This window comes from Heterodontus francisci, chromosome 14, assembly GCF_036365525.1.
Source record: "Heterodontus francisci isolate sHetFra1 chromosome 14, sHetFra1.hap1, whole genome shotgun sequence".
In the NCBI taxonomy this organism is placed as follows: domain Eukaryota; kingdom Metazoa; phylum Chordata; class Chondrichthyes; order Heterodontiformes; family Heterodontidae; genus Heterodontus; species Heterodontus francisci.
The window spans coordinates 87,815,917-87,831,412 of record NC_090384.1 but is presented as its reverse complement, the minus strand read 5'-3'; the positions used below and the strand labels follow the sequence as shown (position 1 = coordinate 87,831,412).

Genomic DNA, 15,496 nt, shown 5'->3' with positions numbered 1-15,496 from the left:
CCTCCAATCCTAGAACTCCTGTGATTCTGTCCTTTTTGAGCATCCCCATTCCCTTTATGCTACCATTTCGCCATTCTTCTACTGTCCAGAGGCGTGGCTGGGTGTGGGGCAAAAGTCTTTCTTCAGATGGTTCCCACTATTCTTTCTTTTCTTTTGGGCCTCCTTATCTCGAGAGACAATGGATATGCGCCTGGAGGTGGTCAGTGGTTTGTGAAGCAGCGCCTGGAGTGGCTATAAAGGCCAATTCTGGAGTGACAGGCTCTTCCACAGGTGCTGCAGAGAAATTTGTTTGTTGGGGCTGTTGCACAGTTGGCTCTCCCCTTGCGCCTCTGTCTTTTTTCCTGCCAACTACTAAGTCTCTTCGACTCGCCACAATTTAGCCCTGTCTTTATGGCTGCCCGCCAGCTCTGGCGAATGCTGGCAACTGACTCCCACGACTTGTGATCAATGTCACACGATTTCATGTCGCGTTTGCAGACGTCTTTATAACGGAGACATGGACGGCCGGTGGGTCTGATACCAGTGGCGAGCTCGCTGTACAATGTGTCTTTGGGGATCCCACTATTGCAGTTTAACAATGAAGTAAACATTATTGACTTAGCAAATCAATGGGGAATGCATTAATACATTGTTATCTATTCCCTTTCCCAGTGTGAAGTTCCTGTTTTTGTGGGTTGCCTCTATTATCTAGTTACTATTTCAATTCAGTTGAGACTGAGCAAGCAAATGACAAGTGCCTTTGTAATTTATTGCTTCTTTCAGTGGTTTTAAGCAAATTAAGTTGTAGCCCAGTACATCAATCTGCTGTTGGCATCTGAGATGTATTGTTCACTGCAAAAAATGTTTGAAAGGCAATGCAGATGCATAGAATAAAAACAAGCATGTTGGTAATCATGTTTATCTATACCTGTCTGATTTCTAACTCTCCTAGTGCCAGTTGTGGTAATGTTCTTTCACCATTCAGATGCCCTGGCTATAAATAAACCCTTGGATAGTAGCTGTGCTCTGCCATTATAGTGGAAAATGGACTATGGAAAATCCATAGGCAGTAGAAGGTAGCTGAATAAGAATTAAACTTAATTCTCTATGTATGTGCCTTTGATTTTATTTCAATTCGAGTTAAAAGGTATATATTCACTATGGTAGACTGTTGTAAGTCTCAAAGTGGGGAAAATGAAGGTGATATTGTATGCAGAAAAGGACATTTTTTTATTTTTTTAAATTTTATTTAGAGATACAGTACTGAAACAGGCCCTTCGGCCCACCGAGTCTGTGCGAACCAACAACCACCTATTTATACTAATCCTACATTAATCCCATATTCCCTACCACATCCCCACCATTCTCCTACCACCTACCTACACTAGGGGCAATTTACAATGGCCAATTTACCTATCAACCTGCAAGTCTTTGGCTGTGGGAGGAAACCGGAGCACTGGGCGGAACCCACCCACATTGGGGAAACATAGTTAGGGGAACAGATAGGAGGTTTTGTGGGAACGAGAGAGACTCACGGTTGGTGTGTTGCCTCCCAGGTGCCAGGGTACGTGATGTCTCGGATCGTGTTTTTGGGATCCTCAAGGGGGAGGGGGAGCAGCCCCAAGTCGTGGTACACATAGGCACCAACGACATAGGTAGGAAGACAGATGGGGATTTAAGGCAGAAATTCAGGGAGCTAGGTTGGAAACTTAGAGCGAGAACAAACAGAGTTGTTATCTCTGGGTTGTTGCCCGTGCCACGTGCTAGCGAAGTGAGGAATAGGGAGAGAGAGGAGTTGAAAAAGTGGCTGCAGGGATGGTGTAGGAGGGAGGGTTTTGGTTTCCTGGATAATTGGGGCTCTTTCTGGGGTAGGTGGGACCTCTACAAACAGGATGGTCTTCACCTGAACCAGAGGGGTACCAATATCCTGGGGGGGAGATTTGCTAGTGCTCTTCGGGGGGGTTTAAACTCATTCAGCAGGGGGATGGGAACCTAAATTGTAGTTCCAGTGTGCAGGATGTTGAGGGTAGTGAGGTCAGGGATAAGGTTATAAGGACACAAGAGGGCACTGGCAAGCAAGAGCTTGGTTTAAAATGTGTCTACTTCAACGCCAGGAGCATCCGGAATAAGGTGGGTGAGCTTGCAGCATGGGTTGGTACCTGGGATCTCGATGTTGTGGCCATTTCAGAGACATGGGTAGAGCAGGGACAGGAATGGATGTTGCAGGTTCCGGGATTTAGATGTTTCACTAAGAACAGAGAAGATGGTAAAAGAGGGGGGGTTGTGGCATTGTTAATCAAGGAAAGTATTACAGCGGCAGAAAGGACGTTTGAGGACTCGTCTACTGAGGTAGTCTGGGCCGAGGTTAGAAACAGGAGAGGAGAGGTCACCCTGTTGGGAGTTTTCTATAGACCTCCGAATAGTTCCAGAGATGTAGAGGAAAGGATAGCAAAGATGATTCTTGACAGGAGCAAGAGTAACAGGGTAGTGGTTATGGGGGACTTTAACTTTCCAAATATTGACTGGAAATACTATAGTTCGAGTACTTTAGATGGGTCTGTTTTTGTCCAGTGTGTGCAGGAGGGTTTTCTGACACAGTATGTAGACAGGCCAACCAGGGGTGATGCCACATTGGATTTGGTACTGGGTAATGAACCCGGCCAGTTGTTAGATTTAGAAGTTGGTGAGCACTTTGGTGATAGTGATCACAATTCGGTTAGGTTTACCTTAGCGATGGGCAGGGACAGGCATATACAGCAGGGCAAGAATTATAGCTGGGTGAAAGGAAATTATGATGCGATTAGGCAAGATTTAGGATGCGTAGGATGGGGAAGGAAACTGCAGGGGATGGGCACAATCGAAATGTGGAGCTTATTCAAGGAGCAGCTACTGCGTGTCCTTGATAAGTATGTACCTGTCAGGCAGGGAGGAAGTTGTCGAGCGAGGGAGCCGTGGTTTACTAAAGAAGTTGAAGAGCTTGTCAAGAGGAAGAAGAAGGCTTAGGATGAGACGTGAAGGCTCAGTTAGGGCGCTTGAGAGTTACAAGCTAGCCAGGAAGGATCTAAAGGGAGAGATAAGAAGAGCAAGGAGAGGACACGAGAAGTCATTGGCGGATAGGATCAAAGAAAACCCTAAGGCTTTCTATAGGTATATCAGGAATAAAAGAATGACTTGAGATAGGTTAGGGCCAATCAAGGATAGTAGTGGGAAGTTGTGTGTGGAAACGGAGGAGATAGGGGAAGTGTTAAATGAATATTTTTCGTCAGTATTTACAGTGGAGAAAGAAAATGTTGTCGAGGAGAATACTGAGATACAGACTACTAGGCTAGATGGGATTGAGGTTCACAAGGAGGAGGTGTTAGCAATTTTGGAAAGTGTGAAAATAGATAAGTCCCCTGGGCCAGATGGGATTTATCCTAGGATTCTCTGGGAAGCCAGGGAGGAGATTGCAGAGCCTTTGTCCTTGATTTTTATGTCGTCATTGTCGACATGAGTAGTGCCGGAAGACTGGAGGATAGCAAATGTTGTCCCCTTGTTCAAGAAGGGGAGTAGAGACAGCCCTGGTAATTATAGACCTGTGAGCCTTACTTCGGTTGTGGGTAAAATGTTGGAAAAGGTTATAAGAGATAGGATTTATAATCATCTTGAAAAGAATAAGTTCATTAGAGATAGTCAGCACGGTTTTGTGAAGGGTAGGTCGTGCCTCACAAACCTTATTGAGTTTTTTGACAAGGTGACCAAACACGTGGATGAGGGTAAAGCCGTGGATGTGGTCTATGTGGATTTCAGTAAGGCGTTTGATAAAGTTCCCCACGGTAGGCTATTGCAGAAAATACAGAAGTATGGGATTGAAGGTAAATTAGTGCTTTGGATCAGAAATTGGCTAGCTGAAAGAAGACAGAGTGTGGTGGTTGATGGTAAATGTTCATCCTGGAGTATAGTTTCTAGTGGTGTACCGCAAGGATCTGTTTTGGGGCCACTGCTGTTTGTCATTTTTATAAATGACCTGGATGAGGGTGTAGAAGGGTGGGTTAGTAAATTTGCGGATGACACGAAGGTCGGTGGAGTTGTGGATAGTGCCGAAGGATGTTGTAGGTTACAGAGGGACATAGATAGGCTGCAGAGCTGGGCTGAGAGATGGCAAATGGAGTTTCATGCGGAAAAGTGTGAGGTGATTCACTTCGGAAGGAGTAACAGGATTGCAGAATACTGGGCTAATGGGAAGATTCTTGGTAGTGTAGATGAGCAGAGAGATCTTGGTGTCCAGGTACATAAATCCCTGAAAGTTGCCACCCAGGTTAATAGAGCTGTTAAGAAGGCATATGGTGTGTTAGCTTTTATTAGTAGGGGGATCGAGTTTAGGAGCCACGAGGTCATGCTGCAGCTGTACAGAACTCTGGTGCGGCCGCACCTGGAGTATTGCGTGCAGTTCTGGCCACCGCATTATAGGAAGGATGTGGAAGCTTTGGAAAAGGTGCAGAGGAGATTTACTAGGATGTTGCCTGGTATGGAGGGAAGGTCTTACGAGGAAAGGCTGAGGGACTTGAGGTTGTTTTCGTTGGAGAGAAGGAGGAGGAGAGGTGACTTAATAGAGATATATAAGATAATCAGAGGGTTGGACAGGGTGGATAGTGAGAGCCTTTTTCCTCAGATGGTGATGGCAAACACGAGGGGACATAGCTTTAAGTTGAGGGGTGATAGATATAGGACAGATGTTAGAGGTAGTTTCTTTACTCAGAGAGTAGTAGGGGCGTGGAACGCCCTGCCTGCAACAGTAGTAGACTCGCCAACTTTAAGGGCATTTAAGTGGTCATTGGATAGACATATGGATGAAAATGGAATAGTGTAGGTCAGATGGTTTCACAGGTTGGCGCAACATCGAGGGCTGAAGGGCCTGTACTGCGCTGTTATGTTCTATGTTCTATGAACCAGTTGGGTTATTTCGATAATTAACAGCTTTGTGGTCACTTTTACCAATTTACCAGCTTTTTATTTATAGATTTTTTTTTAAACTGAGTTTCAATTCTTCCACTTCCATTGTGGAATTTGAATTCCTTTTAGATTATTTGGTAGGCCGCTGGTTTACTAGTCCACAACATAACCACTGCACTACCAAAATAAATTCTCTCATGAAAAAGGATGAAAGTAAAACAGCAAAAATGTTAGTTGAATCTAGAATCATGCCAGTTCTTCAACCACATCTACCAATTCAGATTCAGAAGGTCCTTTATGACATTTTAACAACTAGAAACGTCATACAAGATCACCATAACTACAGGCCTTACATTGACTTCCCTGTAGGCTGCTTTATACAAGGGTTTGTTTATTGTTAGAATGCCCAAGAATACTTTATATTTTTAATCCCTATTTAGCCCATTTGCTCAAACCATTTTCTGCTTTAAATTACCTCCACTATGGAAAAAGAAAACCGACGATGACAATTATCGAATCACTTCCCTGCAACAGTATTACACACTGAATATGAGCTCACATTGAATTCAGATTTCAATGCTAGGCAGTGTATGATTCATTAATTTTGCCTGTGAAGGTGCACAGTCGTATTTTATTTTTATCCAGCACAAGCCAGCAAGTTATGTGAATGCCCTATATGTGGAGTGGCACTGGTGATGGCACCAGGATGACCTTTTGAGATTCTGGTTTAGAGGGCATGATACCTTGACCCTTCACAGCTAAGAATGAAGGTTTTAAATTGCCCTGTAAAGCAATGTGCTTTATGTCTTTGATCTCTGCTTTATGGAGTAAGTTCGTCCAGCTAAGAGCACGAATTGTGCTAAGTTTGGAACATCCTCCTCAGGCTATTATAACTATCAATGCTCCTGGCTGAATTCATGCTGTTTGCAATGATTTAGACAAATAAATCCCAATTTTTTTTTCACGCAAAAAGACCCAGCATCAGCATCAAATTGCAATGATCCTCCGACAAAAGGCCTCACTCTCCCAAAATGCCATTCTTACTGTTATTAATTAATACAGGTCCAGATTGTAGTGAGGGTGCTGGCTACCTCTGGGCAAATATGATGTCAAAAGGCTGCCTATACCTTTTTTAATTACACACAGGCCCTGCATTTCTGCCCAGTCAAGCAGCTAATTTGAACGTTCCATGAAAATAGTTGCCAGCCAATTGCTTTTGGAAGCAGTGTTTCAACCTTGCTTTGTAGGAAGCCTGAAAGTCAGTTGTTACAATGGCACATGATGCTGACTCAACACCTATACAAGGTGCCATGTGCAACCTCCTTCATCTTCTCCCAACATTACAGGCACCAAATGGAATGTTCTTTTGGCTTGGTGCACACTACAGAACGTCCACCTGTTGAATGGACAACCAGTGATGCCTGGACTCTTGTGGCCATTTGTTAATGTGGCTGCAAGATGAGCAGCCCCAGCTCAAGGCAGATTTACATGCAGGCTTCATGATGTTCCTCTGGCATTAACACTATTTCTTGTTTGTTCTCATTCATTTCCTGGTTAATCAAAGGACCGGCTTTTCCAGCAGCATGTGAGATTACCATCATAACTATTTCTCAGCTTTCATCCAGTTTCCCCTTTATCCCCTGATCCTCTCATTCTGTGTATCCAGTCCTGACATTCTCTGTACCTGTCATTCCCTGATCTTTGTCCTGCCATACTGAATTTGTCTCCACCTGTTATTCTTTGCTTGTATCCCTGTTATTCTGCGTCGGTTGTTGTAGTGGTGATTTTCAATGAGGCAAGCGGGCGAATAAAATCATGTGGGAGAGTTACCTGCTGGCATGCCACGGCATTCCCGCTGTCTTCTACTTTAACCTGCTGTTCTGAGCACGCAACCAGGACACCAGCCTAAAATTGACAGATGCTTCCTTAAATATGCAGATCCGAGTCTAATTATGTCATCGGGCCCTGACTGCTATATTAGCACGTGGCCTAAGTCATTGTAGTTTTCCTGCCAGTTCAAGCTACCAGGAAGAAGAACACGCCAGTTGGGTGGGGTAGGTGAGTTCCCCTGGGCCCAACAAGGACATTTCAGGTTTCCCTGGGGTTTAAGGAGGGAATTCCAGAGCTTGAGGCCTAGATGGCTGAAGGCATGACTGTCAATTGTGGGGTAAAGGAAGTGGAGAATGCACAAGAGGCCAGAGTTGGCATAACGCAGAGTTCTTGTAGGGCTGGAAGAGGTTGCAGAGCTGGGGAGAAGCAAGACTATAGAAAAATATGAACACTAAGGTGAGTATTTTTAAGTTGAGGCTTTGTTGAACCGAGAGCCAATGTAGATCAGTGAGCACATGCTTAATGGGTGACTTGATGTGAGTTAGAATAGAGCAGCAGTTTTGGATGAGCTCAAGTTTTTCGAGAGTGGATGATGGGAGGCTGGCCAGTGTGCATTGGAATAGTCAAGTCTGGAGGTAATCAGAGCATGGATGAGGATTTCAGCTGTACTCCTTCAGTACTGCACGGGAGTGCCAACCTACGTTCTGTGCTTAAGTCTCTCGCGTCAAGCCATAACAACTTCAAACAAGCCACTGTGGTTCATTTCTAGAGGAATAGAATTCAAAAGCAGAAAAGTTATGTTAACTTGTTAGATTATACTTGGAGTACTCTGCATAGTTCTGATGGAGAAAGTTCAAAAAAAGGTGATACCAGAACTGAGAGATTACAATGATTAGGAAAGACTGAAGAGGCTGAGGCTCTTTTCTCTAGAAAAGAGTAGATAGGGAGGTGAACTGAGAGACTTAAAAAAAAAAATTATAAAGGGGCTCGATAGAGTAGAAGTAGAGAAGTTTTCCCACTTTTAAAAGGGCATCAGTGAACCGGATGGGTTTTTGCGACATAAAAAACAAAAAAAATGCTGGAAATACTCAGTAGGTCTGGCAGCATCTGTGGAGAGAGAAGCAGTGTTAATGTTTCAGGTCAAGGTGAAAGGTCAGATGCTGCCAGACCTGCTGAGTATTTTCAGCACTTTTTTTTGTTTTTATTTCAGATTTCCAGCATCTGCAGTATTTTGCTTTTATTTGGGTCTTTACGACAATTGATAGTTTCATGGCACCATTACTGAGACTAGCTTTTAATTCCATGGAGTATTTTTTGTTAATTACTTGGATTTAAATTCCACCAGCTGCCGTGATGGGATTTGAAACAGTGTACCAATGCCATTAGCCTGAGCCTCTGGGTTACTAGTCCAGTGACATTACCACTACACCACCATCTCCTCTTCAATGTATAACAAAATCATATTACTGACCGTATTCCTGGGTCATTATTTTAACAATGGGAGATTAAAAGAGTGGCAGCCATTAACTCTTAGCCATGTTACAACCAGGTGAAAAAGGTGTCTAGTGGTCCCTTTCAGCCTTCACTTGGTCTTACCATAACGAGGTTTAATTTTTAAAACATTGTTTTTAGCTCCCCCTTGGTGAATGCTTGTTCACCGCTTTCCAATTATAAGACAAAGAAACCAGCACAAACAGGTTTAATTTATTATTATTTTTATTTTGAGATACAGCACTGAAACAGGCCCTTCGGCCCACCGAGTCTGTGCCGACCATCAACCACCCATTTATACTAATCCTACATTAATCCCATATTCCTACCACATCCCCAATTCCCCTACCACCTACCTATACTAGGGGGCAATTTATAATGGCCAATTTACCTATCAACCTGCAAGTCTTTGGCTGTAGGAGGAAACCAGAGCACCTGGCGAAAACCCACGCGGTCACGGAGAACTTGCAAACTCCGCACAGGCAGTACCCAGAATCGAACCCGGGTCGCTGGAGCTGTGAGGCTGCAGTGCTAACCACTGCGCCACTGTGCCGCCCCAATCTTGGGCTTAAAGAAGAAAAGTTGAAATTTATTAAACTTGAACTTAAATTCTAATTCGGTTGATGCCTACGGATACACGACACGCCCACACGAGCATGAATAAGCAATACACACCTGCAAATAGAGACAGAAAAGAGCAGAAGAAAAAAATAAAGTGGAAAAGTGTGAGGCAATATCTGAAGAGTTTTTGTTATGGTTCTTTGAGCTCACTAGAGTCCTTGATTGTAGGTAGATCTTGCTGTTCATTGGGGCCCAGTATTCTTCTTAAACCTTGTTTACTTTGGGTTCATGTGCCTTCAATGGATTCAGAGGCTTGTGAGAAAGAGATGGGAGCAGACAGGAGAGATCTCAGTCCTAGGGCAAACAGTCTTTCTCAGTTCAAACTCTCTGTGGTTAGTTCAAAAGGCCCTGGAACAGCCAGTTACTCATGTGACCATCTGGTCTAACCAGTCCTGGATTGTATAACCTTGGCAGTCTCTGGAATGCTCCTCTTACTCACAATACCTGGTGATCAAGGTCTGTTGTGGGTTGAATGTCAGGGAATGGTCCTTTGTCCTTCCAAGCAGTGTCTGTTAATATGCAAATGTCTTTTCCAGCCACGGCTGATATGTTTTAACAAGTCATTTCCTTGCTCCAACAACAGTTTAAAAATCGATGTTCATGACAAAATTAATGTGCCTCATTCTTGGCAGGTGGGGGCCTAGCATGAAAGCCACCTGTAGCATTGGCCTGTTTTCTGAGCAGCACCTGGAACACATAGCATAGATTTACAACTATAATGAAAGGGAGGTGGATTGGTTGAGTACAACTCGCATTATTAGATCATTTTAAAATATTAAAAAAAGGTGAATCATCATCTTGGGAAAGCAGATACTTTTTTTTTTAAAGCTGCTTTTTTTAAAAAAAGTGTTGGCATCTAAATCCTTTTTAAATGAGCTTGTATGGGTTTGTGTGAATAAGATGGTTTGTAATGCTGACAACATGTAGATTAGTCATTGTAAGAGTATTTCCTAAAAGTTCTATCTATGGCCTCAGTGAGTGATTGACTCATGTTGTGTTGGCAGTTCTGCTCTGTGGAATATCTGTGATGTGTGTCTGTGTGTAGTGACTCATTGTTTCCATAGTACCGTCCTCCTATTTCAAGGCAAACTCCAATTTCCTGCAGACCACAGATAGCAACAGTGTTGGCAGCAGCTCAGAAAAGTACAGGCCTGGGCCAAGATAAACCAACACAGAGCAAGACTACTTCTTTTAGTGTAAATAACTGTTGTACACAACACACCTACTACTTCTGAAGTGCCTGAGGTAGCCAACAGATTGAGCAGTTTTGCTGAGTTGAGTGCAGGAGTAATCAATTTAATTGATTTTACTTTCATTTTTAGTTATTTTTTCTTCCTTTTTTTTACATTCCTTTTTACATTTTTTACAATCTTTTTTTGCATTTATTTCATTTCATCTTAGTTTGTTCAGTTTGCTTACCCACTGTTTTTTTCAGGTTGTTTTTCTTCAGGTTTGCACTTGCTGCTGTTCAATATTCAGTGTATTCACACCTAATCTGTACTAATGCTTTGTCTTTCAACACACCATTAACATATTGTTTGCCTTTTCTCCGTGACCTTTTGGTCAGCTATGTGGCCTGGTCCAATCTGCACCTTCTCCTTTGTTATCTCTTGCCCCACCCCCACCTCACTTGTTTATAATCTGTGACGTTTCTAATATTTGTCAGTTCCGAAGAAGGGTCACTGACCCGAAACGTTAACTCTGCTTCTCTTTCCACGAATTTAATTGAATAGTTAATTTTTCTGTGTGTCAGCCATGAGCCAGTAGTAGTACTTTTGCCACTGATTCAAGATTGTGGGTTCAAGCTCCACTCCAGAAACTTTGACACACAATCTAGGCTGATGCTTCAGATGAGACGTTAAACCAAGGCCTTGTCTACCTTTTCGGTGAATATAAAAGATCCCACGGCAGGTGAGCAAATATTTATCCCTGAACTAGCACCATCAAGATCAGACCATCTGGTCGTTATCTCATTGATGTCTATGAGCTCTTGCTCAATATAAATTGGCTGCTGTATTTCCTACATTACAATAGAGCTGATAGGTCAAAATGTACTTTGGGATGTTCTGAGATTGTGACAGGTGGTATACAAATGCAAGTTCTTCCTATTACCAGCCCATATTCTCAGCCATGATATACATGTAGATAAACAACCTATCAGCCTCAGCAATATTTGGCAGCCAAACAGTGTGTCACCATTTTTAATTCATTCTCTGGATATGGGTGACACTGGCAAGGCCATCATTTCTTCCCCAACCCTAGTTGCCCTTGAGAAGGCAGTGGTAAGCTGTTTTCTTGAACCACTGCAGTCCATGTGATGAAGACACTCCCACGTTGCTGTTAAGTAGGGAGTTCCAGGATTTTGGCCGAGTGACAATGAAGTAATGGTGCTAAATATCCAAGGCAGAATGGTGTGTGACTTGGAAAGGGAACTTGGAGATGATGGTGTCCCCATGCACTTGCTACCCTTATGCTTCTAGGTGGTGGAGATCACTGATTTGGAACGGGCTGTCGAAGAAACCTTGGTGAGTTGCTGTAATGCATCCTGTGGATAGTATACACTGCAGCCAAGATGCAGCAGTGGTAGAGAGAGTGAATTTTAAGGTGGATGATATGTTGTCGATCACTTCTATCTATCTGTTCCATGTAAATGAATGTCTTAAACTCTTGGATATTTTTAATACAGCATCTTATCTATAATCATTTGGAACTATAAGGCTAAGATTATGCTGCAGTTGGTGTAATTACAACTGTTTCTAGAGGGGTGGAAGACGCGCAATTCCACTGCTCCAGCTAATCTCCAGATCATATCTTTCTCCGAAAAAAAAGTGCGACGAGAAAAGCAAGGGGTGTTGGACCTGAATCAGGAGTGATTTATCTTTGAGGGTGACTTATACAACCTTGCTAGCTGTGGATAGGGTCTGAATAAAGAGATAAACTATATCTGACTAATATGTACAGTCTGGATACGACTGAAAGTTCCTGCAGTGCACAATTATTCATGGTGTAGATAGAATGCACATGATGGTTCTGCTTTTAAAGGCAGTCTTGTTTATTTTGTAAAGTAACATTATGTGACGCTTATAGTAAGAATACAAATCCAATTTGTCAAATAAATAGTCTTCTTAAATCTGGGCTCACCTGGATTAGGATTCCTATCCAATGAGTAAATGAAAATAATAAGACATTGTCCACTTGTGAACTGTGCTTTCTTTGCTGCCTTTAAAACAGCAGAATTGATTCACTTAACTGACCAGTACTGAGGAACAGATTATAAAAGCAAAGAGGTAATGTCCCATTTACTTGGAGCCTTTGTTAGTCCACACTTGGAGTACTGTGCGCATTCCGGTCTCCATACCAGAAAAAGGATATTGAAGCACTGGAGAACATGTGGAATAGATTTACAAGGATGTCACCAGAATTGAGAGGGTTCAACTGTCAGGAAAGATTGAGCATGTTGGGGTTGTTATCTCTGGAAAAAAGAGAAGACGAAGAGGAGACCTGAGATTATGAAATTATGAAGTGGTTCAATAAGGCAGATGTGGAGGAACTATTTCCACGTGGGTGCGTCCAGAATGAGGGAGAACAAATATGAAATAACCACTTATGATTCAAATAAAGAATTTCGGAGGAATTTCTTAGAGTGTAGAATGTTCTGCTGCATGGAGTAGTTGAAGGAGATAGCATTGTTGCATTTAAGGGGAGGCTTGATGCATACATGAAGGAGAAGTTTATGATCGGAAAAGATAATTGGATTGGGAGGAGGCTGCTGTGCAGTATAAATACCAGGAAAGATGAATTAGGTCGAATGGTTTGCTTCTGTGTGGTTGATTTTGCTCAGTTCTATGTGTAAGAGGCATGTACAATTTCAACCACTTCAAGTTGTTGTTTAATCAGCAGAGGTAGAATGAAAGGCCACAAACCTATTACAGCAATGCTGAAAAGCAGACTATCTTGTTGTCCATTTATTTGCTGTTTGGGAGACCTTGCTGGTAGCAGTTTAGCTCCAAGGCCATCTACATAACAACAGTGACTATACTTCTGAAGTCACGTATTATCTGCAAAGCACCTTATGTTTTACTTTTTAAATGTGTTCTTGGGATTTGGTTGGCACTGGCACAGTGGTGTTTATTGTTCATCCCTTCTTGCCATAAGGGCATTAAAGTATTGTGGGGATTAGATTTGTTCCCTAGCCTCATTAGATTAGACAGGTTCCCTTCCCTAAAGGGAATCTAATGGGTTGGGCTTTCACAGCAGTGCAGCAACTTTTATTGTCATTCTCTCATGCTAGCCTTGCATCAAGTTGCATGGTTACTCATTCAGCTGTGTGACTTGGCCCTACAATAAAATATTAAAGAACAAAAAAAAATCTGAAAATCAAGAGGGGATGTGCGAGGCAAGTTCTTTACACAGAGGGTGGTGAGTGCCTGGAACTTGCTGCCGGGGGAGATGGTGGAAGCAGGTACCATAGAGACGTTTAAGAGGCATCTTGACAAATACATGAATAGGATGGGAATAGAGGGATACGGTCCCCGGAAGTGCAGAAGATTTTAGTTTAGGCAGGCATCAAGATCAGCGCAGGCTTGGAGTGCCGAATGGCCTGTTCCTGTGCTGTACTGTTCTTTGTTCTTTGTTCAATGCTATCAGGCTAGTTTTTCAGAACTTCCTTCTGAAAAATACACCAGACCATGAAGAATACAGTGCTGTAGTGGCTTTGTTGAACAAGAACAGCTATATTGTATTACAGGCATGGTGGTGTTCAGTAACTGCAAATTACAAATGAATGAGTAGCCCAGTGTTGTGTTTGGAAGACATTTTAACAGGACCGAGACCATTTATTCTTGAGCAGATGCCTGCATACATCATTGCTTTTGTTGCATAAGTGTGCATGGTCTCTGAGCTGTGGCTGTGTCTTGGTTCTTTGCCTTTTGTAAGTAAACAGTTGGCCTATTTTACTGTGTTATAGCTCGGTTTGTTACATTTTTGAAAAACAGGAGTTGGAACCAGAATCACTGACCAGATTTTCATGCTACATCTTCTGCTTATTCCTTAGATTGACAAGCAGGTCCACAGCAAGGACTCTGTTTTCTTCTGTGATGGGGTCAGAAGAATTGACTTCATCCTCTCGTACGTGGATGATCCTAAAGACGCAGAAAAGAAAATGGTAAGAACCATGCTCTTAATATTCGTGTCCATTCTGCCCATAAGAGTCATTGAGCAGTTGGAGTCCTAAAATCTAGGAGGGATGGCACACTACAATTTACCTCAGCTGCATCTTTGATAAAACCTTGTGGATATGGTTCAAAGCTTTAGCATTCAATTCGTACTTCAGAATTACTGCTCTTTTCACATCTGCCTCTTTCTGTATGTTTAATTCCTTGTTTAACATGGATTATAACTAGAATGTATAGCCATCAACACTGAGACATGATTGATGTCCCAAAATAACATGAACATGTAACAGGTCAGTTTATTGTGGCATACAGACTCTACCCTTTGAATCTTCTATGTATTCAGTCTATATGGAGATCAACTTAAATATTAAGAATTAGATTGAACACCAATTTTTTTCCCTGCTTGAAGAGGTGCCTGGCTTCGTCCTGCATAGCCACAACTACTGTCAGTAACTGTACAGGAGCCCGGCCTGGAGGTTCCGCCCTATAACAATGCAATTTTGGTGGAAGGGACTGAATTAGCGCAAAAGATAATGGAATTGAAAACATAATTGAGTTACGCCCATTTATGAGCTTACAGGGTGGGTGGGTGTTGGGGGCAGGGAGAGTGGATGGTGGTCGGTGAGGAGGGTGCAGTGACAAGCCGCCACAAAAATCATTAAAAAGGTTTTACTCTGGGTTGTCGAGGGGAACAGCTCGGTAGTGCACTGTGATTTTGGTCTCGCTATCATCCTATTTTTGGCAAATATTGTGAGATCTTGCTGTGCACAAATTGGCTATTGCATTTCCCTACATTCCTATAGTGACTACACTTCAAAATAACTAAAAAGCACTTTGGGATTCTCTGAGGTTGTGAAAGGCACTGTATAAATGCATTAACTTTATTTATTTTGGCTGTTGGTAAGAGTGGTCAGATCTTGCTGATAACCACTCTCTTCAGTACACTTATCCTCTTTTTTAACAGAGGCTTCTAAACACTCCGCGAGAGTATATTGATATTCTCTAGAGTGAGTGTTACCACATAACTGCATTCGTGTACCAAATGTGCCCTCACTTAAATTAGTGGCAGTCTTGCTGCAGTTGCTAAGATCGGTGATGTTACTGGAACTTCTGGAACTGTGAGGTATGAGCACAGCCCTTTTCAGCAAAAAACATGATTATATTACACTTGGAGGTAAAAGCCTGCTACCCGACCTGAGCCCGACGGGACCCAACGATATGTCGGGTTCGGGTCGGGTTGCTCTTGCGGGTCCGCCTATTGGGCTCGGGCCGGGTCCGGGTCGGACACACGCAGTAAGTATTACATTTTGCTCGACTGGGAAGTTGAGTTTAGTCAGTGTCAAAAGTTGAAAAGCCTACCTGAGCTGGGAGTCCGGGACGTCAAGGAGGGAAACTCTGAGTCTGTGCAGTGAGCGAGTGAGTGTCTCTATGACTTGATCGCGCTCATGCTGCAGCTTCCTGCAGATTCG

General features: G+C 42.9%; 1 protein-coding gene across 4 annotated transcripts in view; it reads left to right on the top strand.

The window, feature by feature from the left end:
• Positions 1–15,496, top strand: part of ano5a (anoctamin 5a) — a 215,882-nt gene that overhangs the window by 116,298 nt on the left and 84,088 nt on the right. For all 4 annotated transcript variants that reach the window (XM_068046499.1, XM_068046497.1, XM_068046498.1 and 1 more), the window contains one exon: positions 13,907–14,017. In XM_068046499.1, the coding sequence (XP_067902600.1) occupies positions 13,907–14,017 (111 nt within the window). The remainder of the gene's footprint in view (positions 1–13,906; positions 14,018–15,496) is intronic.